At 38.4% G+C, this 27,433-nt stretch overlaps 2 protein-coding genes across 2 annotated transcripts; both read right to left on the bottom strand.

Moving 5' to 3' along the window:
• Positions 1–3,012: 3,012 nt before the first annotated feature.
• LOC138150480 (olfactory receptor 1J4-like) lies at positions 3,013–3,957 on the bottom strand. The gene has a single exon (XM_069073950.1). The coding sequence runs from the start codon at positions 3,955–3,957 to the stop codon at positions 3,013–3,015; it is 945 nt and encodes a 314-aa protein (XP_068930051.1).
• Positions 3,958–21,375: 17,418 nt separating this feature from the next.
• LOC138150504 (olfactory receptor 1J4-like) lies at positions 21,376–22,559 on the bottom strand. Its single transcript, XM_069073966.1, has one exon. The coding sequence runs from the start codon at positions 22,542–22,544 to the stop codon at positions 21,606–21,608; it is 939 nt and encodes a 312-aa protein (XP_068930067.1). The 5' UTR covers positions 22,545–22,559; the 3' UTR covers positions 21,376–21,605.
• Positions 22,560–27,433: the final 4,874 nt, after the last annotated feature.

Here is a 27,433-nt window from a genome sequence, read left to right as displayed (position 1 = left end):
ACTATTGATAGTTTTGATTTCTTCTTCTGAAAGTTGCTTGTGTGTATCATTTGATCTCTTGTCACTTAAGGAATGGCTCTTACTCTCATAAATATAGCTTGCTTGCCTATATATTTAAGAAATGAGGCCTTTATCAGAGACATACTGTAAAATTTGTTTCCCAGTTTTCTGTTTCCTTTTAATCTTGGTTGTGTTGGCTTTGTTTGTTCAAAATCATTTTAATACAATCAAAGTTATCTACTTTACATCTTGTAATGCTCTCTATATCTTGTTTGGTCAAAAATTCTTACTTTCTCCATATATCTGACAGGGAAGCTATTACCTGCTCTCTTAATTTGTTTATGGAATCACCCTTTAAGTCTAAATCATGTACCCATTTTGGCAAAATCTTGGTAGATGGTGTAAGATGTTAGTCTGTACCTATATTCTGCCTTGCTGTTGTCCAGTTTTCCCAGAAGTTTTCGTCAAATAGTAAGTTCTTACTCTAGAAGTTGGGATCATTGATTTTATCAGACACTTGATTGCTATGATCATTTACTACTGTGTCTTGTGTACCCAATGTATTCCATTAATACAACATTCAGAATTGAGAAATTTCTAAGTCAGACTTGTTTTCTGAGCTGGCCACAGCTACACACCGTTTCTCTGTCTGCCTTTGTCATCTTATATATCAGGTATCATATAAAATATATCAATATCATCTTATATATCAATGAGAGAGTTGTGCATGATTCCTACCTACACTTTCCCTGAAGAAGTTTGAATAGAGTCCAAGCAAATAATGTAAAATCTCTGGTTAGCCTGAAAAACTGAGAGGTGTATGGAGAATATTGAGACCAAAGGCTGTGGTGGTAGATTCAATAACAAAGCCTAGATGGTTAAAATTATGTGAGGACTAGAAAAGGTGGGAAGGCCAGAGTGTCATGTGTGGAATCTGAAATAAATGAGGAATCAAAGGTTCAGGTGAAGTATATAAATTTATTAAGCAATGCTGCCAACTGCATAACAAATAAGGACCAAGCCTCCTGAGGTTAGCATCGGACCCTGAATACAGGGGTAGAGATATTTTTATGTATTAAAATATTTCAAAAACAAAATAAAACATGTAATATAATTAGGGTGACTGATTTCTAATTGGAAGAAAGATTGGGGGCTTTCCAAGGTGAGAGGTGAAAGGTCAACAAGTGAAATTCCCTGAAATAAGAAAAAGAGGTGTCCCATTACCCCAATTGTCTGTATACAAACAAAGGAACATGGAAATAATAGCTGATTGACAAGTATGGGATCAGTTTCCAGATAAGACATATGGGTTGCTTGAGAAGTATAATTGTGAGAAAACTCTTTGCATCTATCTTCAGATCTGACCGTGTTTCTGATAAGCATAACCTAGGTCCGTTGGCAGAGGTGGTCCAGCTTTCTAGTCACTCAAGGCTAGGTTCAAACAATGAAATAAAGTTTTCTCATTATTCCCCTAAATGAAGAAAGTTTTCTCTCAACACAGAAATTGGACTGGGTCTATAACTGGATAGAAAAGGGACTGATCCAAAATCGAGTCACAAAATGCATGTGCTTCACTCAATTTTCACAATTACCTCAAGGACCACCAACAAGGGAGAGAGCAAGTAGGTAGTACCACTGATAGACTTCACTGAACTCCCAGGCTTCCTGGGGCTTGGCTCTAGAGTTGTCTTTTAGAATTCCCATATCACATTCCCCACTTCTATTTCCTAAAACAAGACTCTTTGTTACTAATTCCCTCATTTGAGGAGGCAAAAGACTTATGGAGGTGTTTGAACAGAAAGGCAGAGTGAAAAAAAAAAGTCATGCTCTTGGTTTCTAGGTATGATCATAGTAACTGTTTGAACCATCATGCAATACCTCAGCCCACATGGAATTATCAACATCCTCTTGAACCAGGCGGTGTTTCTGGTTTGAACCCTAATGGCCAGGTGAATTCCCTTGTCTGTGATAATACACCTGTGTGACTCTCTAGGTTGTATCCAAAAGGCTCTATGCTGATTAGGATCTTTGGCTCCTCTATCAGGACACAGCTGAAGATTTTCTCTACCATCTACCATTGCATAGGGTCTCTAGAAGGGCCTCCCCCTGCTACTGGAAATGTGAATGTATCCACAAGCGATGAAAGTTATTTTTGCTACTGTAGCCCAGTTCTCACTGGGCTTTAATCTTACTGTCCTTGTGTGACAAAGTATGAACCCAGACCTTCTATGGACTGCACCAGACCAAAATGTAAGAGACCCAACTATAGGCAGGATCATGAAAATAGAGCAAAAAAGAACCTTAGGGTTCGTCCAGTCCAACTTCTTCATTTTACAAAAGAGGAAATTGAGGCCCAGAGTGATTAAATAATTTATTAAATAATTGACAGTTGGTTGATCTGGCATGCGAACCTAAGTCTATTACCTCAAGATGTGTCGCTGCTTCCTCTATGTCACAGTCTCCCTCTGATAAAAAGCTATTGCATTATTTCTGGATCAAAACAGAATAACCTGAAAATCAGCGTGAGCTTTGGAGAAGAGGCTTTGATTTGGTTTCAGGAGACCTGGCATTTCCTATTTCAAGAATATAACATCCTGGAAGGCAAAGGACATTAGGGACGCTAAAATGTTTGTTAAATTAAATTAATCTTGGGCATATTATGTGCACTGTTCAACAACTGAGTTTCCTCATCTCTAAAGAATTCCTATCTGCTTCCCTCACAGAAATACAGTAAAGACCATAAATGGTGGCTTGTGAACAATAAACCAATGTAGTTTTCTTTGCATTCAAGTAAGTGGTCTGTCTACCACTCAAGAACTCCACAAACTCTATCCATTCTCATCCTGGAAAATCCTTGATGATATCTGATAGATTTCCTATGGAGAATTTATGCATGTGGAAATTTATAATGCGGAAAAATAAGTTTAAGTTGTCTACATTGTTGTGAATTGTAGAATGAGTGGACACAATATATAATTCCATGAACTGAGGAAAAATAAAGCATGACTCTGGCTATGAAGGACAAGAGCATATTCCCTGACTAAGGACTTTCTTCAAGGCCCCATTAATATCTCTGTTCCTCAGACTGTAGATGAAGGGGTTTAACATGGGAGTCACGACTGTATACATCATACCAAAAATGATGTCTTTGATATTAGAGCTATTAGAAGAAGGGAAAAAGTACTGGCCAATGATTGTACCATAATATAACGACACCACAGACAGGTGGGAGCCACAGGTTGATAAAGCTTTAAAGATTCCTCTGGTAGAAGGGATCTTTAGGATGGTGGCAAGAATACGGATATAAGAGACAATTACACATATTAAAGGCAGTGTAATGACTGCTACCCCCACAGTAAATATCAGTAGTTCATTGATGGAGATATCTGAGCAGGATAGCTTGAGCAAAGCAGCCAAGTCACAGAAGTAGTGGGCTATGGTGTTGTCAGCACAGAAGGACAGTCGGGACAGGAGAAGGGTGTGGGTCAAAGAGCTGGCACAGGAGAGGGTCCAGGACCCAACCACGAGCAGGATACACAGGTCCTGGCTCATGACAGTGGTATAGTGGAGAGGGTGGCAGATGGCAACATAGCGATCATAGGCCATTGCAGTGAGCAGGAAGCTGTCCAGATCAGTAAAGAATATGAAGAAATACATCTGTGAGATGCAGCCACTGTAGGGAATGGTCTGGCTTCCTGTCTGCATGTTCACCAGCATCTTTGGGGTAGTGACTGATGAGAAACAGACATCAGTGAAGGCCAAGTGACTGAGGAAGAAATACATGGGGGTACGAAGGCGAGAATCTAATCTGATCAGCAAGATGATAAGCAGGTTCCCAAACAGTGTGGTGAGATACATACTCAAGAAGAGGATGTAGAATAAGACCTGTTGCTGTGGTCTGATGGGAAGTCCAAGGAGGAGGAAGTCAGAGACACTGGTCTTGTTGTCTCTTCCCATGCTGTTTTACGAACTGCTGGAAGAAAAGGGAATCAGAAATAAATACCACTGAGTCACGAAAATCAGAGTATTGAATATACTAGGCTTCATAGATATCAGAGTCATAAAGTCACAAATTTTTAGAAAAGATTTAAAATACAGACTTTGTAATGTTAGTTACAAGGGACCTTAGAATATAGAATATGTTCTAATATAGAGTATATTATTATGGAACATATTCTAAATAATTCATAAACAATTAATAATATGTTTTATATTACAATATAGAATATATTCTATGGTAGTATTGGTATATAAAATGCCAAACATGGACAGAACATCAGAGCATAACCAAAATAACTTTATATTTGGATGAACACATAACATACAATGTTATGAAAGAACATGTAAGAGTAGAACAAGAAGGAACTTTAAATCATAGAATATGAGACCATACAAAATACTACTTTTATAATCTCCCTGTACAGTCTTTGTGCAACAAGTTTCCCTCTTATTCAGAAATGAAAATCATTCTGCTGTGACTGTCTCTGAGTAGTGATGACATTTAGTTATCACATGGAGCCTCCATTCATAGACAACAGGGAGAGGCTTTCTCACACACTGATTCCCCTCTCCAAAGGACGACTGTTCCTTACAGACAGCAGAGAACCCTACATTTCCTCATAATAGATAGAGACATGGAAGAGGCCTCAGAGATTATCTTGTGCAACCCCTTCATTTCATGGTTAAAAAACTGATGCAAAGACAATGACTTGCCCAAGTTGGTAAGTAGAGATGCCTGCATTTGAGCCGAGGCACCACATTGCTTCTGCTATAAATCAATCTTATATTTATTTTGTTTTGTGTTTTATTGCTCGTCATCCCTCACTAAAGTTCTCTCACAGTGGCGTATTGTTGTGTGGAAGTGGCCCTGGATTGTCAGTGATAAACAGTGTATCAGAAGCTCTCATAGGCCCGACCAAGCTGGAAAGACTTCATAAAATGGTCCCCGTGATGACTAAATGTCCCTTGTTTGAGAAGCAGGATAGCTAATTTTGTGGATAGGTGGAAGTTTCAGTGTATTGAACTCTGGTCCTGGAGTCAGAAAGACCTGAGTTCAAATCAAGTCTCATACTTTTACTACCTGTGTGACCCTGGAAAAGTCTTTGAACCTCCATTTACCTTAATCCACTGGAGAAGGAAATTAGAAACCATTCAAGAATCTTTGTCAAAAAAACCCATGGACTGTATTGGCATGCTGTGGTTCACAGGTTATACTCATGAAGATTTGGACATGACTAAAGAACTAAAAATGATACTTGTTGTGTGACTATGGATGAGTCACTCAGTATCTTAATGCCCCCAGGCAATATTCTAAGACCAAAAGTTGCCAAGTGTCTATCAATCTACATTGCTTTATGGAGTTTCTTCCCTGGGAATTCTCTATTCTAATGAAATCACAACTCACAAAGCGTTCACTATATTCTGTCTCCTACATTAGAAAATCCATTCTCACCTCCCATATGGGAGATCCAGGTTCGATTCCTGGCTAATGCATTTGTCCTTTATGGGGTGGCTAGGTGGCACAGTGGCCCTGGCGTTAGGAAGACCTGAGTTCAAATCTGGCCTCAGACACTTAACAAAAAAAAAAAACTAGCCGTATGACCTTAGGCAAGTCATTTAACCCCAACTGCCCTCCAAAAAGCTAAATAAATAAATGAAAAAGAAAATCTGTCCAATGTCTCATCATGGCATGGAGATGACCTTGGGCTTGCAAAGACTTTGTCAGTAAAACAGAAACTGAACCTTACTGCTTAGCTCTCTGGCTTTGAGTTTTGGCTGGCCTCAGAGACAAAAATGTTTCTGAGGAGGCATCAGGGTAAGTAAGGAAAGAATCAGGACTGAAGGTTGCTCTCGAGGTATTGAATTCTTGCCTCATTAACTCATAAAGACCCTCTATGAAAGCACAGAGTGGTGGCCATCAATGGAGGGACTATCTACACAGATGAAATCATGGAATTTTTGCTGTATATTTTGTTCCAGAAAGAAATAAAGTTAGACAAGAAAGGTAGTTTGCAGAAAATTTATATCAAAATGATTAAAATTAAAAATTTTACTTCTAAAAGGATAAGGGTTCCAATTTCTGGAAAATTCACTCATATTACAGGATATAAATAATGCTGCTGAGTAAATTAAGTCTTCCCTATTTGTTTTTAAAATCTTTCACTTCTTAAATACTCTCAAAAATCTTTTTACACCCAAAAGTTTATATGCTTCTACAAAAAAGTGACATTTTGTGATTTTTTTAAGCACAGGGACCCCCTATGGAAATTTCCTCTATCACCACAAATTGCAACCTGTACATGATTTGGTAAATAAATCTTTGGGAATTTCCTGAGGCATTTAATTGTTAAGTGATTTGTTCAATGTCACACAGCTAGTATGCTTTTTCAGTAGTGAGTTTGAACCCACGTTTCCTAGACTCTAAGCCCTTCATTCTATACGTTTTACCATGCTGCCTACACATTGATGTGTTTCAGTTTCACAAATTAACCCTAACAGAAGTTGTCCAGAAAAGCTGCATGTACTTCAGGGTTTTCATGGTTGTGATTCAAATAGTGGAACAACTTGGGATGAAATTGTGATAAGAATCATTACCTGAATCACAGTAGTATTTCTTTTAAATGGCTGCCATAATTTAAGGTACTATTCTTCCTATCTCATAGTAATTTTTTATGAAATACTCTGGTTTCCAGATTTTCAGATAGTTATCAGTGTGAGGTTAAATTAGATTCTGTTTATTGAATTAAGTTTCTGTTTATATAAGATCAGGATTATCTGAGATTTCTTCACTATGAATATTCCTTCCAATGATGCAAATTATAACCAATCTGTGCTCTAGTACATTATCTTTTTGTGCTATCTGAATGAAAAATTCTTCATCCTGTGTCCAATCCAGTGACAAGCCTTCCTAAACTGAAATAAAGTGCTGTTTCAATGACTGATAAACCACCAGTTGCTAGGCTTTATTTGAAGTGTTACCACTGTGGTAGGATGTGTCAAAGATTACCCTCTATTTACAGAGACTTTGAGAACACAAGGTCACCCCTCACCATGATGAAACACACTAAGACTTTAGACAAGAATGACAAAAGTGGAAGGACAAAGGACAATAAGGCCAGATCCCACAAGAAAACCAAATCTCCTGTGGTCTAGACCCATTTGTCCACTAACGTGCCATGTGACCCTGGCAAGTTGCTGAACTTGTCTTGGTCTTGGTTTCCTCATCTGTAAAATGTAGGAGTTGGAATAGTTGCACTCTACGGTCACATGGTATCATATGACTTTATTACCATCACCTGGTATCAATCCCCTTCTGGTTGCTGCCATGTCTGTGGGCTAATAAGTGCCAATACCTCTCCACCCATTCTATCATACCTTATTTCTGTAGGTATGGATTAGTATTACCAGAAGAGGATAGACAGTTACATGGTTTCCTGATTTAGTTTCTAGCTTCATAAACCTTTGTATAAGCACAGCTAAATGGAGGGAGAGTGTGAAAAACTTTGCCTTTCCCTCTCACCAGGATGAATGCTAATTTGGGAGTTATTACATATGTCACACTTGAGGCAGGAAGGCCCCTCTTGGTCTACCTCCCAATGGATCTAAACTGCTCATGTAAAAATCAAAACATGGTCACAGTAAACTTCATTTCTCAAGGACGAAGAAGATTGTCATTGGATGTGAAAATGAAAAGAGTCATGGGTTTGGAGTCCAAGGCTGGACTCTGTCAGTTAACTACCTATGTGACTGAGCAAATCATTAAATGTCTCTAGGATTCAGGTTCCTCATATTTAAAATTAGAGTAAATATTTTTGGACTATCTAAGGTATATGGAAATAGCTGACCAATGAGATCCCTTCTAATTCTAAATAACCAATCCTATGTTGAAACAAATCCCTTTATATATTCATATGTGTGTGTATATGTCAATACTGCTAAAAAGGTCACACCTCTGTCCACAGGGTAGTGAGATACTGAAAAGTTCCATGATATAATTATATTCTTGGTGGGAGAATAAATGAGCTGCTTTCCCTTTATTAAACACATCTAGGAAATCCTGGTATTCAGAAGGTATCTGAGCCCTTTGGTCTTTAATTGTGGCTAACACTCCTGCAGTCTCTGATTTCAGGTGAGTTCTCTACTTTGGGAAATTTCATGGCATGCATCCCATTCAATGTGGAGACTGAGCTGGTTTAAACATGGCAGCCCAAACATCATCCTGGCCACCTTCACTTCAATGGCTACTAGAATTATTTTCCTTTACTGCTATCTGCTTGCAGCATGATGCAAATGATTTTGTACTCTATCAGCCTTTTCATCCAAAGACATGCATTACACATAATCTGTACATATCTTTCTGCAGAGATGCAATACTGTTCTCTCACCATATTCTAGGTAATATATTCAACTTATTCAGAACCATCTTTCTATTCTACCTCTCCTTGGGAATTTTCCATTGTGAGAGTTCATGTGGCAAGGGAGTTCCTGGTCCCCAAGTTCCCTCTCTTTACCTTTAATGAACTCAACTTTCTAGCAGAGAATTCCAGGCTTGTTTTTTCTGTTGCTGTTTTGACTCATGCATAGATTCTGCCTATAGTACTAAACCACAGGGGTCATAAAGTTGCTTCCCATTAGGCAATCATTATATTGCCATATATATATGCCAAACACATATTTAATATCATTGGGTAAAGTGTCTCATCAGTGCTGCTGCATAAAAGATTTATGCAAGGGGCGGCCAGGTAGCACATTAAGTAAGAGCACTGGCCCCAGAGTCGGGATGACCTGGGATCGAATCTGGTGCTAAATCGAATCCAGTGCTAAACACTTAGCACCCACCCAGAAATAACTGGCCATGTAACCTTGAGCAAGTTACTTAACCCCTTTAAAAAAAAAAGATTTATGCAGAGCCATCTTTGAAAGACTTTCTGATAAGCAACTCAGTCTTTTTTGCAACACGGACCTCTTACCACACAAAAACAGTATCACAAAGCCTCAGATACTTGAGAAGGCAACATCCAGACCCAGATACCCTCTCCCAATTATTTCCTAATTCCACTAGGAAAGTGTCCCCACATAATCCTAAAACAAGGAAGTGTTTTCCTTAGAAAAGTCACAGTGAAAAAGCACCTTTCCTGTAGCCTAGAGAGTCACCTTGGCCTTAATCCCATAAGAGTGAGTCAGCCTAATTAAACTTACTGAAACCATTAACAGTCTTCCTCTTCTTCCTGTTTAGGCTTGGTATAGTGTATAGTATATATTGCTCTCCACCACCTTTAACACTAAACTGGCCTAGTATTCTCAACTGCATCACAGTCTCTGTCCAGCCCTGACATCAATCTTTCCTCTGGGTGGGAGATTGAGCTACATTGTACAGGATCACATAGATTCCATTGTAGCTGAATCTGCAGGATACTTTATCACACTTAAATATCTTCTTGGATATACTGTGTGCCTGCTCCCAGGCTTTGCAAGACCTTACACTGGACCACACTATACCCAGAGGAAAGACGAAATGGAACATAGACTCCTGTATCACTGTCCTCAGAGATATAGCAGGCAGGACCATACTCAAAACATCAGAAAAGATAGGAAAATAAAAACACAGACCACCACAATGAAGCCATCACAGAATTCTTGGAGCCTTACCCAAAGTTCCGTTCCTTTGTCTCATTAGTTCTACTGTAATTCCTGATGGAATTGACCAATCTTGCCAAGGTTCAGATGCATCATAAGCAGCGCACTCTTCCTTTTGCCAAACTGGATGTGGATTCTCTGCTTCTTACTTCGGTTATACTGATTGATCATCAATAACGCACAGCTCCAAATGACTCTGATGTGAATCTCTGGGCCAAAGCTTAGCTGAACTTCTTTACTTCTCTGTTTTGTGATAGCACTAATATGCATAAAATGACCCAACACATTAGTGGCATTATTCACACATAAGATTGTCTTATTGTCAAAATAGGGATCAATAACACATGTATATTTTTATTATTCTTTGAAAGTTTTCCCTTCAAACGTACACACACGACTTGTGCACACATTTGCATATCTCTCTCTTTCTCAGTATATATAGACATATGTATGTATGTAAATGCACTTATTTTATTTATATATTTTAATATATGATATATATACACACACACATATATACATCTCTATAATATATATTTGTGTTTATAAAATGAGTATTAAAAGGGAACTCAAAAGTCATGCTCTCCAACCCAAAACTGAATTAGGAAGTTTCTCCATATAACTTTCAATCAGAGTTCATTCAAACTCTGAATATCTCCTGGGACTAGTAAATCACTACTTATGCAATCAGTTTAATTTAGGGTCCTTTAATTGCAATAAAGTTCTTTAACATTGCAGCCCTAAACATATTTAAAAGAAACAATTTTGTTTCACTTACTCTTCTCTTCCCCAGGATAAATTTCAATATTGTAGCTACTTGAACAATAAGCTTATGTACATAAAAATATGTCACAGAGTTAGCGCATCACAGAATTTAAGAGTATAAAGGAACCTCACAGGTCTTCTGGTTGAACTCATATATATATAAAAAAAAAAGGTCCACTATAAGATGCTAAGCAATTAAACAATTGGCCTATCAATTTTCACCTGAAATTCTCTGGGGAGGAAAAATCCATTCTATTCAGATATGTCCCATCCCACTTTAGGACAGTTCTAATTGTTAAGAAACCTTTCATTACGATGAACTGATCTGCCATGCCACTATAACTTTCACCCCTAGCTCCCAATTTTGCACTTTGAATTCAAGCAAAACACACCAATTCCTTTTCCACACAACAGTCCTACAACTATATGAAGATAGCTGTCAAGCTCCTCCAAAGCTTTCTCTTCTTTAGGCTGAACATTTTTAGCTCCTTCAGTTAACCCTTGGATGGAATGGTCTCAAGTCTTACTCCCTACTGTGGTTTCCTTCCTATGGGCATGCTCCAGCTTCTCAATGGGGTATCAGACACTGAGGGGAATCCTGTAGATGTGGTCTGACCAAGATAGAGCCCAAAAGATCTATTTCTCCCCTTGCTCTGGATGCTGCTTCTCTTAATGTAGCACAACCATCTTACCATAGCTTTATTAGATTCCATAACACACCTTTGACCCACTTTGGCTTTGTGGTCCACTAAGTCTCCTAGATCTTTTTTTTCCACACAACTTGTTGCCTAGGCATGCCTTTTCCATCTTGAACTGGTAGAGCTGATTTTTTGAGGTCAAGTGGAGTATTTTACCTTTATTTCTATTAAAATGCAAAGTATTGGATTTTGCCTATTTTTCTAACCTTTATTATAATCTTTTTGAATCCTAACTCTGGCATTTAACATTCTAACTCTCCCTCCTAGATTTGTCATCTGCAAATTTCAAAATTATGTTATTTATGACTTAATCCAATTCACTCATAAAATACTAGAATAGATTAGAATACTTGTATCAAAGAATCTAAGACTCACATAGTCAAAGAAACATAGAATCATATGGCCTCAGCTTAACAGAATCTCAGAGTTAGCCTAACAAGGCCTCAGCATTTAAAGAAACCTCCAAAATTAATTTAGCCCAAACTAATACTCAGTCTGGGAATCTACTACATAGCTTCCCTGACAGGTGGTCCTTCAGCCTCTACTCGAACACTCCAAATGGAGAGAGTGCTCACTACTGCCTTACACAGCCCATCTTCCCCTTTCAATCACTCTGATTTGGGGAAAGCTCTTATGTTTCCTGAATTCTGGCCTTTCTCCCACTCCCTAGATTTTCTTACATTGAAAGAGCTGTTCACGTGTCCAGAGGATCTTCAATTTCATTTCATTAACTTTCTGAGCTAAGGTGAGAGACCAGGGAGACAGGGAATCCTAGAGTTTGCTATCAGAGAGGTTGCAGTATGAGAGAGCTGGGGCTGTCAATTGACAATTGTGCAGCATCTAAGCAAAGGATCAAGGAGGTCAGGGGATGCAGTGCAGCAAAGATGGTGTTAGGAGTCCAAAGAACTGGGTTCTGTGACTTGGCTCTATGACTAAATCAATTATTGATAGTGACCTCTGTCTCACCTTTCTTGGCTTCAGTTTTCTTCTCTGTTTAATGGGTGATTTAGACTAGATTACTTTTTATGATCCCTTCTCAGAAAGATTTTAAGGTCTTTTCCAGTTGGAAGACGGAAAATAGCTTCTATTTTCATAGAGCTTTGTTGTTCTATTGTCTGACATCCTAATAAGGTACTATTGAGCCTTTTTTTCAGATAAGGAAAAAGAAGCTTAAAAGTTGAGGTTATTTCCCCAGTTGAATGGCTAAACAATTTACTAATATGGAACTAAAACTCAGGTTTTCTGATGCCAAGTATGATGGTCTTTCCATTAGATGATGCTACCTGTCCAATCCGTTTTTTAAAGGTTTTAAACATTCTATATTCTTGGGTCCCTTTGATTCCAGTAAACTCCAGTGACTTTCTATTATCTCCAAGATATAATACAAAATGCTCTGTTTGGCATTCAAAACCCTTCATAACCTAGACCTGTTCTACATCTCCAGTCTCCTCACATGTTACACATAATCTTCAAACCAATGAAACTGACCTCTGCCTTTTCCAGAAAGAAGACACTCCACCTCTCAGCTCTAGGACTTTCCATTAACTGTCCCCATGCTTGGAAGGTCCTCCCTCACCTCTGCCTACAGACTTCTCTGACTTTCTTTAAGTCTCAATCCCTTCTTTCACAGGAAGCCTTTCCCAACTCCTCTTAATTCTAGTGCTTTCCCCTCAGTCAAATTATTTTCTATTTATCCTGTATAATACTTTGTGTGTGTTCCTTTGTATCCTGTCTTCTCCACTAGATTGCCAGCTCCTTGAGGGCAGGAACTGCCTTTTGCCTACTTTTGTAACCCCAGTCATTAGCACAGTACTTGGCACAAAGTAGCCACTTAATAAATGTTTATTGGTTGATTCTAAAATCTTTCCATCTTTAATACCCCATATTCCATGTTCTAACAGTGTATGGTCTAACATGGTGATTGAAATAAACTGGGAATTTGCACTGGAAAGTTTTAGGCAGCAAAATGTCTCAGTGCATAGAGCACTGGATCTGGACTCAGAAGACACGAGTTCAAATTCAGACACTTGCTAGCTGGGTGACATTGTACAAGTAAGGCACTTTATATTTCTCAGTCTGAGTTTCCTCATCTGGAAAATAAGAATAATATCACCTATCTCGCAGCATTCTTCTGAAGATCAAATGTTAATATTTATTTGTAAAACACTATACAAACCTAAAACTGCAAAAAAAAAAAATGCTAGCTATTACTAGGCCTTATTCTTTGTTAAACCAAGGAAGCAGAACAGTATTATGAATCAGTCTGTCTCTCTCATATGCACACACACACACTCCACAAAAACACACAAACACACATTACTTGAGTAAGGATGTCCAAATCATTCAGACCTGTGCCTGCATGAGATCAATTCAGATGCTCTCAGGTCCAGAGCATAGAGCTTCTCACCAGGATACATGGAAATCTGGAAGGAACAGGATAACCTGGGCTGCTCACAGGGGATGGGAAGATGGATGAAGCACCGTAGTTGTTGGGCAGAACCTCTTCATTCCTCTCCACTAACAAGGGAGCTTGGGGCTCATGCTTTAACAGTCAAAGAAGGTATCAGGAGGTGGGAGACGATGCTCCCAAGATTCTGCTTAGAAATAAACATTGAGTAATCGCCTGATTCCCACATAAGCTCCCTGTGAAATAGATACACTGGGGCTGGGGGAAGGGGAATGTTTGTGCCAGAGACTGGAGAAGGCAATGCTCAGGGCCATTGGGAAAAATACCTTTGGGGTGTCCATCCTACTCCTCTGGGGCTGTGTGAAGAAATGATCAGCTTCTTCTTCTCCAGCTCAAAGCTGCTCCTCCTGCAAGCCCCATTCACCTAATGCTATCAAGCCCTGGCCCAGGCTCTGGAACTTCCATAATCAAGCAGAACTTAGATTATTCAGATTTAGACAAGAATCCTCCTCACCTTCATTTTAGTTTTGACATTTTGGGGGGTTAAAACACTTTACTAAGGAATGAAGAAAACATGTAAACACTGTGAGCGTAGGGATTGTTTCATTTATATGTGTATCTCCGGTGCCTGGCACAGTGCTTGGACACAGAATAGGCAGATAATTAATACTTGCTGATTGAATGATAAAATCTAATTTTAAAAAATACTTGGCAATGCTTTAATACTTTAGAGTTTTTAGACTCTTTTTCATCAAAACAGCTCTGTGTGTTAGGTAATAAATTTCCATCTCTGTTTTGCAGATGAAATCCTTTGCAGTACAGAATATAGAGAAGTATTCTCTTCACTGTAGCATTACCAACAGCATCTCAAAAAGTGGAAGTGACCTGCTCAGGTCACATTATTCATTCATTCAGTGAACACGTGTATTCAGTATTCAGCAGCTATTATGTGCAAGGCTCTAGGGTATTCTTTGAGGATATTCAAATTCATCCCTGATCCTCTTGTTCTTTCTGGATGTTTCCCTTTGATGATCCAGAGAGCAATTCTTTTGTGAGAACCTGTCCTTTGAGATTCTTTTCATGTATGTCCATAAGTTTGTCTTTAGATTCCAGTCAGGTTAGGTTACATGCTTCTTTTCCTCTGTCATCATTGATCTGCCCATTTGTCATCCCTCACTCCTACTCCATGGCCAATCCTTCCTCTTTTTTGCTCATAAATTTCCCTTCTAATATTTGCTCCAGTTCTTTAAAGTTCTTTATTTGTCATATGTTGCAGAATTCTCACATCCATCATAAATGTTTCAAGTGACTTCTGGGTAATACTAATTTTTATTTCTTTGAGTAACTTTTATTCCATGATTCAAAGCCATACAAGAACACTAGGTGAATAAAAGGCAAGATTTTTTAAAATGTTAGAATTCTAGACTCCTCAATTTTGATGGACCCTTAAAGGTCATCTCTTCCAACTCCTACCTAAACAGTTCCTGATCATACTCTAGTATATGGGTGATATCGTAAATAATAACAATATAAAACAGATCATGGTAAGTTCACAAAAAATGAAAAAATGAAAATCTAAGATTTTTCATATGTAAATTACTTTCATATTATGCACTATGGTAAAGAATGCCCTGGACTGTAAGGCATAAGATCTGGTTGCACATAAGTCATGCTTCTACAGTTTACAACAAGGGAAACCAAGCCTTCAGACTAGAAGACTACTGTCCATTTGACTGCGCTGATTAGAATATCCTATGAAACCATAGACTTATTTAGACTACAAAAATAAATGTAGCTTCACTTATGAGAAAGACCATTAGACAAAGAATTAGCACATCTGGGTTGGGCTCTCAGCTTTGCCACTTGCCACCTGGGTAGCCATGAGAAATTTCTTGAACCTCTTTGATTCTTGTTTCCTTATCTATGAAATGAGACAGTAAGAAAAAATGATTTCTTAGACACCTTCTTACATTAGTATTTTATGATTTTATAAAAACATATAGCACATAAATATTATACTTATTCCTAGATGTTAAAAACCCTGCTCAATACAATCTTCATGTTGTCTTCATTACTTCAGAGTAGTGTTCATAAACCATTTTATTTTTTTAAATTATTTTTATTTGTTTGTTAAATGCTTCCCAATTATATGTAAAAATATTTAGCCATCATTTTTTTTGAAATTTTGAGCTCTAAATTCTCTCCCTTTCATTGTCCCTCTCCCTCTTTCAGAAGACAAGCAATTTGATATAGATTATACATGTGAAGTCAATCTGTATTCAGACTTCATTAGTCCCTTCTCTGGAGGTGGATAGCATTTTTCATCATTCGTTCTTTGGAATTGTCTTGGATCATTGTCTTGATTAGAGTAGCTAAATCTTTCATAGTTGATCATCCTTACAATATTACTATTACTGTATACAATGTTATCTTGGTTTTGCTCACTTCACTTTGCATAATTTCATATGAGTCTTCTCAGGTTTTTCTGATAACGTCTTGCTCATCATTTCTCATAGCAAAATAGTATTCCATTCAATCATATAACACAACTTTTTCAGTCATTCCTCAATTGATGGACATCTCTTTATTTTCCCATTCTTTTCTACCTTCCTCTCTACCTCCATAGCTGCTATAAATATTTTTTGTATAAATAGGTCCTTTTCCCTTTGATCTCTTTGGTATACAGACCTAATATTTCTGGGTCAAAGGTTATGTACAGTTTATAGTCATTTGGCCACAGTTCTAAATTGCTCTCCAGAATAGTTGGATTAGTTCACAATTCCACCAGCAATTCATTATTGTCCCAACTTTTCCACATCCCTTCCAGCCTTTGCCATTTTCCCTTTTTTTCATATGAACCAAACTGATAGGTGTGGGGTAGTATCTCAGATTTTTTTAAATTTGTGTTTTTATGATCAGTAGTGATTTAGGGTATTTTTTTCAAGTGACTATTGATAACTTTGATTTCTTTTTCTAAAAACTGCTTCTTCATATCCTTTGACCACTTAGCACCTGGAGAATAGCTCTCATTTTACTAAATATGGCTCAGTTTGCTATATATTTATGAAATCAGGCATTTATCAGAGAAATGTGCTGTAAAATTTTTTCCAGTTTCCTATTTCCTTCTAATTTTGTCTACATTCATTTTTTTTGTGAAAATTTTTTTTAATTTTATCAAATCGAAATGATCTATTTTTCCTTCCCATAATACTTTCTATCTCTTGTTTGGTTATAAACTCTTCCCTTACCCAAAGATCTAACAAGTACTTTTTTCCATGTTCATCTAATTTACTTATGACATTGATGTTTATGTCTAAATCATTTATTCATTTTGACCTTATGTTGGCATATGGTGTGAAATGTTGGTTTATGACTAATTTCTACCAAACTGCTTTCTAGTTTTCCCAGAAAAATTTTTCTGATGTTGAGTTCTTACCCCAAAAGTTTGGATCTTTGGGTTTATCAAATACTAGATTACTATGGTCATTAACTACTATGTATTGTGTACCCAATCCTTTCTACTGATTCAGCACTCTATTTCTTAGTCAGTAAGACTAAGGTTGTTTTGATGATTATTGCTTTGTAATAGAGTTTAAAATCTGAACTGCTAGGCCAGCTTATTTCATATTTTTGAACATTTGTTATTCCAGGTAAATTTTGTTACTATATTTTTCTAGCTATTAAGAATTTTAATGCTATGCCATTTGGTGCATATATCTTTATTATTTATTATACTTCATTGTCTATGGTGCCTTTTAGCAAGATGTAGTTTTACCACTTATTCCCTTTAATTAGGTCTATTTTTGTTTTTGCTTTGTCTGATATCATAAACACTAGCCCCCCCCTTTTTTTTACCTTAGCTAAAGGATAATACCTTCTGCTCTAGCCCCTTTTTTTTAAACTTGGAGTGTGTCTCTGTGTTTCAAGTGTGTTTCATGTAAACAACATATTGTTGGATTCTGGTTTCTAAGCCATTCTGCTCTCCACTTTAGTTTTATGGGTGAGTTCATACCATTTACATTCATGGTTATGATTACTAACTGTACAAAGTGATATTCCTCAAGGACAGTATATAAAAAATTAAATGATAATTCTTTTATTTGACATTTGGATCTCTTCACAACGTGTGTCTTTCCTATTTTTTAGCCTTCTTACACATTATTCTCCTCTACTTACCTTACAATAGACCCATACTTCCCCACTTGCTTTAATGCACACATGATTCCCCATCTCCAGTGTCTGTGACCTCTAGGACTCACCTCCTACTCTCAGAATACTTAGTTGTTTTTTTTTTTCAAAATAACTTAAGTATCAGGGGCAGCCAGGTAGCACAGCGAGTAAGAGCACTGGCCCCAGTGTCAGGATGACCTGGGGATCAAATCCGGGCTCAGACACTTAGCACCCACCCAGAAACACCTGGCCATGTAACTTTGAGCAAGTTACTTAACCCCAATTGCTTTAAAAAAAATAACTCAAGTATCACTTTCTATACAAATTTTTTCTGATACTCCAAGATGATAGTGTATACCATCCTCAAACTACCTTGTATTCAGTTATTTTTATATATGTATATGCATACATATACATATATGTATGTATATCTACATTAATATTTTTTGTCATCTCTCCCATTAGAATTTAATGTCCTTAAGGGAAGGGCTACTTAACTTTTGTATTTGTTTATAACAGGTGATACTTTCAGGACTAATGGGTTTAGGCCATCACTTGAAGCAGGCAAGATAAGGTGGGGAAAGGCTTTTCAGGAGTAATTACTGTCCCTAGAATAGGAAGGGAGATGGTGTATTAGCAACCACACTAGCACACAGAGTGGGTTGTTAGCACAGGTTCTTTGATCTGCTTTTCTAAAGGAAACACAACTCTAAAGGGGTCAATAATCTTACTTTAATTAAACAATGTAGACAGATAAGTAGAAAGAAGTAAGTATCAAAGAAAGAATCTAATAGACAGGACTCCAACCGTCTAAACAGAGTAATAGATATTTAATCACCAGACCAGGGATCACCAACATCTGAGTTCATAAAGCCAAGGGGCTCCTTGCCAATAGCTACCCAGAGTCTTGTCTGGCCAAATCATGAAGAAACATTCTTCCCATGAGTAAACCCCAAAGTAAAATACCAACCTTCCTCTATATATTGTTTTCAACTAATAGGCTCAGTGTCAGAAGGCATTAAAACCCATGTGACTCAGTGCCTGAGTGCTAAAAGGTGTGAAAGCCTTCCTGCAAGCAACCTCCCTGTAAACAAGCTTTTCTTTAGGCAAGTTCCTCCTCCAAGGCAATATAAACATCCCTGTATCACTTGATGGGCTCTATGTAATTCAGGATGTGTCCCAGCTGTGAACTGAGCTGAAGTTCAAAGTAGCAATCCATGATTGAAATACTTGTGTACCTGTAGACCTGGGAACACAGTTCCTGTTCCAAGGGAAAAAGGGACACATGTGGTCACATAGGCCTATTACTAGACAGGGAAGATCTTATATTCCATTAAACCTACAGATAGAAAGTTAATTATTTATTAAGCATCTACTATGTGCCAGGCACTGTGATACATGCTAGAGATGCTTTAAAAAAAAGGCAAAAGATAGTTCCTACCTTCAGATAACTTACAGCCTAATGGGGGAGACAACAATTAAAAAATATGTACAAGCAAACTATATAAAGGACAAATAGGAGATAGTTAAGAGACAGAAGGCACTAGAAATAAGAGGAGTTTGGAAAAGCTTCTTACAAAAGATGGGATTTTAGTTGGGGCCTTAAGGAAGCCAGGGAAGATAAGGAGTGAGGACATTCTAAGTATGGCAAGCAGCCAAAGAAAATACCCAGAATTGAGAAATGAAGTATCTTGTTCATGTAACAATAAGGAAGCCAATGTCACTGAATGGAAGTATAGATGAATGCAAGTAAGGTGCAAAAAAACTGGAAAGTGGGAAGTACTAGAATATGAAAGTTTTTGAATGCCAAACTGAAGGTTTTGTTTTTGATTCTGAAGGTTATAGGGAGCTACTAGAATTTATTGATTTCTGGGGAGGAGAGCAGAGGCGACATGGCTAGACTTGTATTGTGTGTATACTTTATTGAGAGGTGCACATATATCTACAGTTACAAAAAAAAATTGTATTAATGTCATGTCAGGTTTCAGGGAGGCAGATTTGGGGGCAGAAGGGTGATCTACATTTGGAAAAAACAGAATATATTCCAAACTATCCCCAGTGATTTGCACAATGTCATGACATAATTGTGCTTTAAAATGTTTGAGAAAAAGCAGAAAGGAAAAAAAGAAGAGGAAGGAAGGGAGGAGAGAATGAAGGAAGGAGGGGAGAAATGAAGAGAGGAAGATAGGAAAGCAGGAAGGAGGGAAGGAAACTGAGAGATATCTTTGAGAGTCTCTTCAATTCTGTCAAAGGTTTCACAATTCCCTCCAAATAAAATAAAGAAATAGAACGTGAAGATCCTAACATTTTAAACTGATATATTGCCTTTGGTACCAAAGGTAGTAGAAATAACATAATTAGAAATCACTAAACATCAATATGAGGTTGGATACAGAGTAGACACAAGTAGCATGGATTTGATTCTTACATAAAACAGTCTCTGGGACTCAGTTTCTACATCTAGAAAATGGGAATAATAATTTCTGTCATTCTACCTTCAACTGTTACAGTGAGGGATCAAATGACAATATATATGAAAGCCCAATAAAGAAATGTACGGCATGATTATTATTACAATTTTCAAATGTAGAGCAAATAGAGGCTATATTTAATTCCATGAATTGAATGAAATTAGGGTCATTGAGTGGCCTAGCCAAGATGGCAGAGTAAAAGCAAAAACTTGCCTGAGCTCCCACCCCAACCACCTCCAATACCTGTAAAATATGACTCTAAAAGCTACAGAACCCACAAAGTGACAGAGAGAAACAAATCTCCCACTGAAGATAGCCTACCAGGCCAACAGGAAGGGTCTATCACACCAAGCTGGGAGCTGAGCACATACCCATGTGAGTCACCCAGGCCCAGACCCTGGGTGGCCCTGACCAGTGGCACAGATCAACTGGAGCAGACTTCAGGAGAGTGAATCACCAGCAGCTGTGGTGGTTTGCAGACTTCTCAACCCATAAATGCCAAATAGAAAGTAAAAGGTCAGTGGGAAACTCTGTTGGAAATGGGTGATGGAAGATTGGGGTTTGGCCCCTGCCCCCAGGCAAGAGGTGGTGGAGGTATGGTAGCTGCAGCTGCTGCTTTGTGGCTGCCTCTCGAGCTCCTGGCCTGCAGATAATAGGGGGACCAAGAGACCATTCAGAGGATAATTGCTCTTGTTTTGACCTGCTTAGATCTGGATCATGGTCTTGGGTGGTGGTCTTCGGGTGTGTGGCCAGTGTTCCAGAGCTTGGGGTGTCTGTAGAGAGGGATCCCTCCTCATAGCTCTGACAACATTTGCAAAATCCCCAGTGATTTGGGACACATCTCTCTCCACTCTGAAAGCAGAGTTCTACCACGACAAAGAGCTCAACAGTCAAGTAATTGGCTGGCAAGATGAGCAAGCAGAGGAAGCACAATCGGACCATACAATCCTTTTTTGGGGACAGAAAGGATCAAAACACAGAACCGGAAGAAGTTGACGAAGTCAAAACTCCCGCATCAAAAGCTTACAAGAAAAATATGAATCAGTTACAGGCCATGGAGGAGCTCAAGAAGGATTTTTAAAATCAAATGAGAGAAGTGGAGGCAAAATTTGTAAGAGAAATGAGAATGATGCAAGAAAATCATGAAAAGCGAGTCAACAGTCTGCTAAAGGAGACCCCCCAAAAATTGGGGGCAGGTAGGTGGCACAGTGAATAGAGCACTGGCCCTGGAGTTAGGAAGACCTGAGTTAAAATCCAGCCTCAGACACTTAACACTTACTAGCTGTGTGACCTTGAGCAAGTCACTTAAATCCAATTGCCCTGCCTTTCCCCTCCAAAAAAACAAAAACAAAAAACACCTTAAAATAGATTAACTCAAATGGCAAAAGAGGCCCAAAATGCCAATGGGAAGAAGAAATTAGGGTCATGGAGCTAGTTTAGAAGTATAAATTACTGTCACTAAGAAGAGAATATTGTTCTGTTGAGGATCCTTCTAAAACCACCCTTCATGTCTCTATTCCTCAGACTATAAATGAAGGGGTTCAGCATGGGAGTCACCACCGTATACATCATGGCAGAGATGATATCTTTGATATTTGAATTCCTGGAGGAGGGGAAAAGGTACTGGCCAATGATTGTTCCATAATATAAAGACACTACAGACAGGTGTGAGCCACAGGTAGACAATGCTTTCCAAGTCCCCTTGATAGAAGGGATCTTCAGGATGGTGGCAACAATGTGTATGTAAGAAACAAGGACACATATTAATGGAAGCATAATGACTATTGTTCCCACAGTAAATATGACCAGCTCATTGAGGGAAGTGTCTGAGCAGGACAGCTTGAGCAAGGCAGCTAGGTCACAGAAGAAATGGGAGACAGCATTTTCTGCACAGAAGGACAGGCGGGCCAGGAGAAGGGTGTGGGTCAAAGAGCTGGCACAGGAGAGGGTCCAGGACCCAACCACCAGCAGGATACACAGTTCCTGGCTCATGACAGTGGTATAGTGGAGAGGGTGGCAGATGGCAACATAGCGATCATAGGCCATTGCAGTGAACAGGAAGCTGTCCAGATCAGTAAAGAATATGAAGAAATACAGCTGTGAGATGCAGCCACTGTAGGGAATGGTCTGGCTCCCTGTTTGTATGTTCACTAACATCTTTGGGGTAGTCACTGATGAGAAACAGACATCAGTGAAGGCCAAGTGACTGAGGAAGAAATACATGGGGGTATGAAGGTGAGAGTCCAGTCTGATCAAAAAGATGATAAGCAGGTTCCCCAGGACTGTCGTGAGATACATGCTCAGGAAAAGAATGTAGAACAGAACGTGTTGCTGTGGTCTGATAGGAAGTCCCAAGAGGAGGAATTCAGAGATACTTGTCTTATTCTCCTTTTCCATTCTGTTCTTCTATCTGCTCAAAAAAGAAGGAATTCGTTTGGCACACGGGAAAGCATACACCTCGCACTCAGATGATCTGTGTTCACATCAAGTTTTGTTACCATCCATCTGACCTTGTTCCAGTCACAACTTCTTTGAAACTCCAAGTTCCCCCAGAAAAATGTTAGAACAACTGGCAATGTGGGTCCTTGTGAGTCCAGTTTTATTAAAACCCGTAATGTTAGAGCTTAAATAGACTCAAGAACCAGAATGTTAGAAATCAAACCACAGGCCCAGTGCTCCTTCCTCTGCACCATGCTTTGTCTCTACACTAGCAATGTAACCCTAGTTCAACTCTTTAATTTCTTAGACCTCCTGAAACTATTTTTTTTTGCTTTTTTTTTGGAAGGGGGAGTGTAGGGCAATTGGAGTTAAGTGACTTGCCCAAGGTCACATGGCTAGTTTTTGTATTAAGTGTCTGAGGCCAGATTTGAACCAGGTCCTCCTGACTCCAGGACCACTGCTCTATTCACTGTGCCACCTAGCCACTCCCCTCCTGAAACTATTTTGAAATATATAATAGTTTCAGGAGGTCTAAGAGAATAAAGAGTTGAACAAGGGATCACATTGTTATTGTAGATATAGTGTACATAAATAAATATAGATAGAGAGACAGATAGAGAGAGACAAAGAGAGAGAGAGAGAGAATGAGAGAGAGAGAGAATGAGAGAGAGAGAGAATGAGAGAGAGAGAGAGAGAGAGAGCATGTAGTACTGGCTAAAATGCAAATCCAGAAATATCTTGGTGCAAGTTTCACTTCTGACACTTATTGGCTGTGTGACCCTTGACAAATCACTTAACCTCAGTGCTCTGGCCGGAAGACTATACATTTCAGACACAGTGCACTAGGAGAGGAAGTTCCTCACCAGGAAGTTTCTACACCAATAAAATCAGGTGCAGATTCTATCCCTATATTTTCTCCATACACTTATATACTTTATACTTATAAGCCTTTAACAACATAAAATAACACTAAGCCTTTTCAGATACCCCTCTAGATATATACATTAGTTTCTGCTAGAATATAAGTCCCTTGAGGGCAGGGACTTGTTTCACTTTTGACTTTGTATCCCCAGAGAATAGTATATTTCCAAGTATATAATCAGCACTTAACTAAATGCTTGTTGATTGATTGATTTTTTAACTCAGTAACAGTCATTCTGCCATGACCATCTCTACTCTGAGTAGCTTGTGTTGAATGTAATAGAGAGAGATGAGAATTTTCTTTCCACATATCTCTGAACCACTCTCTAATGGACTAATGAATTGTATGTGGTAGAGAGACTTGGGTTGTGTCAAATATAAATAACTTGTTTCTTTCCTGAGGCTCTGATGCATCTACATGAAGTAAAGGGAACTCTGTGTTCTCTGGAGTACAAGATCTGGAAAGCTTTACTGCATTGGAAAGGCTTCCAGCATGACTATATTAAACAAAGACAAGTCTAGCTGGATATGGAGAGCAGTGTCACCTTGTTGGGGAGATGAATCTCTGGGCTACAGCAACTTGTTAAAATCCTCTATTGACATATGGGATGGTGATGTGTGTCGGAGGTAGGAGCAGTCATAACACTGATATAGAGAATGTTTTTATTCCAGAGAGGTAGTGAAAAAAATGAGAGGTTAAAAATAGAGGATCAAGGAAGAAATATAAAGAAGAGGCCTTGAACTCCCGGCTGGAGAGAAGGGATATGACCAGAGGTGAAAGCAGCCTCCTCTTGATGTTCCTCTAGTGCTTAACCTTTTGAATATCTCTTCTCCTGCCCTTTCTTTTCCCAACCCACCTCCTGTCTCTTCTTGGTATTTTATCATAGATTTTTTACCATTTATACAAAACTCCTAGAACTGAAGCTTTGAGAATCATTAGCTGTATTTTCTTATTACTTACAAGTCTTCCTCTAACCTAGGTTAAATGGTTTTCCTTCTATTGTATTTTCTGCTCATCAATTATAAACAAGTCACCATTTATAAAAGCCTTTGATTTATACCAAACACGTAAGAGATCTGCTTTCTCTTGTGAGTTCCAGTTGCACATCACAAATTGCATATTGGAAATTTCCAACTGTGTGTCCCAAAGCCATCTCAAAATTAATGTATCCAAAACAGAACTAAACAATTCCCACCCAATAAAAACTACCCTTCTTTATAACTTACCTGTTTCTGTCAAAGATACCACCATGCTTCTTCTTAAACACATTTGCAAATTTGGATTCAATCTCTACTCTCTCTCTCAATATCTCTATATCCAATCAGCTGCAAAACTTATTTATTCTACCTTTAAAACATTTCTCAAATCTTTACCCTTCTCTCCCTCACTAAACCACTACCCATTCAGGCTCTTATATTTATTTACTTGAACTATTGAAGTACCCTCCTAATTGATCTCTCTACCTCACGTCTCCCCATCCCCAAACCACCCCCCTCTCCAATTCATCCTCTAATTGCTAAATTAATGGTCTTTTTAAAATGTCTGATCACTCCCACTCCCCTGCTCCAGAATCTCCCATGTCTCACTATTGCCTATATAATCAAATATCAACTCCCCTATTTGGCTTTACAACCTGGTTCCAAATCTCTTTTTCTGGGTTATTGCATCCTACTTCTTTTCATACACTTTATGGTCCAGCCAAACTGGCCTTCATGCTATACCCCACACATAAAATTCCATCTCCCATTACCTTGTATTTGTAAAGGTTGATCCCTACAACCCAAATTCATTGACTCTTCACATCTACCTCAGGATCCCTAACTTCCTTCAAAGCTTAGCTCAGGTGGTACATCCCAGATGATGTCTTTTCTAATCCACACTCCCAGATGTTAATATCTCATCTCCAAACTAAAATGTTCTCATAGTCATAGTTTCCTCTGTCCGAATGTGAGTTCCTTGATAGCAAGGAGTGTTTCCTTTATATCTTATAATCCTTGTTCCTAGTACAATGCCTTGCACATTGTTGGCTGGTTGGTTGTTGTCCTTCATTCTCAAAGAGGACCAAAAATGACACCACTATGTTAGACTCAAGTTACAATGCATCCAACTCTGACTGGTCAGACCAATACAAGCTTGGAATACTCTACCACAGTCTGGGTACAAATAGTCTATGTGAACATTTGGGGTGGATTAAGGTTCTTTATAAGTGCTTGACAATTGATTGGCTAAGATAACTAAACAATTTCTTTGACATTGAGCATAGAAATCATTTATACTGAATATACAGGAGATTATCCTTATCTACAATATGGGATACCAAAAAAATAGGTAAATACTGGGCTATTCACCACAAGGTTTTTCTACGGGGCAATCTCTATGCATAGAGAGGGTTTGGTTTGAAAACCTCCCCCTCCCTACCCCCCCCACCACAAACTCAAATTACCTTTCTCCCTTGAGATAGATTCCTTGAAATCTTCACATGATTCTCTTCCTTACATTAAGATATCAAATGGCCCTGGGAAAATACAAATTCTATTAGGGAGGAATAAAATGTTATTATCTCATAAACACTTGATTTTGAGTTAGTTTCTCAAATCTATTTTAGCAGAAGAAAAAGCTGACAGAGGTAGGGAACACAGGATAGGTAAGCTTTTGTCACTGTTAAAAGGAAGGGAAATGTACTTACTGCCTGTGAGAGATCCCTCATTAGGAGAATATGTAAGATTTAATGAAATGAGTCACTGATTATCAGTTCATCTTGAAAGCTTCTTTCTTTGAGCTCTGGTATGTAGGATAAACCAATGATCAGTGACTCAATTCATGAAATTTTCTTTATCTTCCAGACCAAGGTGTAAAAAAAAGACAGAGAGACACAGAGAAGCAGAGATATACCAAAAAAAAGAGAGAGAAAAAAGGGAGATAGAAAGATATGAAGAGACAGAGAAAGAGGTGGAGATGGAGATACAGACAGGGAATCTTGGAGATTTCCTGCCAGAGAAGCAGAGTTGTATGGGGATCCAGAGATTCTGGGTCCCTTAGTAATTCAGTCTCTGAGGAAGATATCAAGAGGGCAACCTGGTGCTGTGCCAAGGACACTGAATTAAGAATCAGAAAATCTGGGGTCTAGTCCTGGTTCTAGTAAGACATCCCTTTGTCTCTTTTTACTTTAGTTTCATTATATGTAAAATTAAGGTTGGGGCCTAAGTGATTGTTATCTTCCCTTTTACCTCTAAGGTGCTAAATGCCCCTTCCAATTTATACATATAGTTATAGCTCTTATTACCATAGTTATTTACTATTTTCAGGGAGTTTTCTTCCCAACATTTGGATGTAGTAAATAGTATGGCCATTATTACCCCCATTTTTCAGATAAATAAGTTGAAGTACAGATGCATGAAGTGATTTGCCAACAATTAAATAGGCCAAGGGAGAGCTAGCATTCAGGTCTCCTACTTCCCAACCTCAGGCCCTTTCTTATACCTTTGCTAACTCTCCACTATATATTCTGATAGTTAATTTACTGCAACAGCTTCCAGCTTTACCATTAGGATCATAGGAATATATATTTGGAAATCTAGCCCAACCCACTCATTTTACAAATGAGAAAACTAAGAGCCCAGAGAGATGAAGTGATTTTCCCTAAAGTCAGACAAGTAATAAGTGACAGAACCCAAATATAAATCCAAGCCCTCTAACTCTAATTTTTTTTCTTCTGTACTTCTTTTATATTCTAAGGTCATTTCCAGTTCTAACAGCCTGCATTAGTTTGAATGTTTGTTTTGCCTGAACCTATGATTTAATAGGCTTGTTGTGCTACTGACGAAGATATTCCCTGTGCCTATCAAAAACTGCTCTGAAAATTGTAGTTTCAGAGAGTTGTTGGGGCAGTGAGAGGTTAAGTGATTTGCCCATGGTTACACAGCCG

This window comes from Petaurus breviceps, unplaced genomic scaffold, assembly GCF_028583685.1.
Source record: "Petaurus breviceps papuanus isolate PSGF00001 unplaced genomic scaffold, PetGlider_PUasm1.0 90879, whole genome shotgun sequence".
NCBI classification, from domain to species: Eukaryota; Metazoa; Chordata; class Mammalia; order Diprotodontia; family Petauridae; genus Petaurus; species Petaurus breviceps.
This window is presented reverse-complemented; position numbering and strand designations above follow the sequence as displayed.

Coding starts and splice junctions, on each gene's coding strand:
- LOC138150504 (XM_069073966.1), bottom strand. CDS start 22,544: ATGGAAAAGGAGAATAAGACAAGTATCTCTGAATTCCTCCTCTTGGGA.
- LOC138150480 (XM_069073950.1), bottom strand. CDS start 3,957: ATGGGAAGAGACAACAAGACCAGTGTCTCTGACTTCCTCCTCCTTGGA.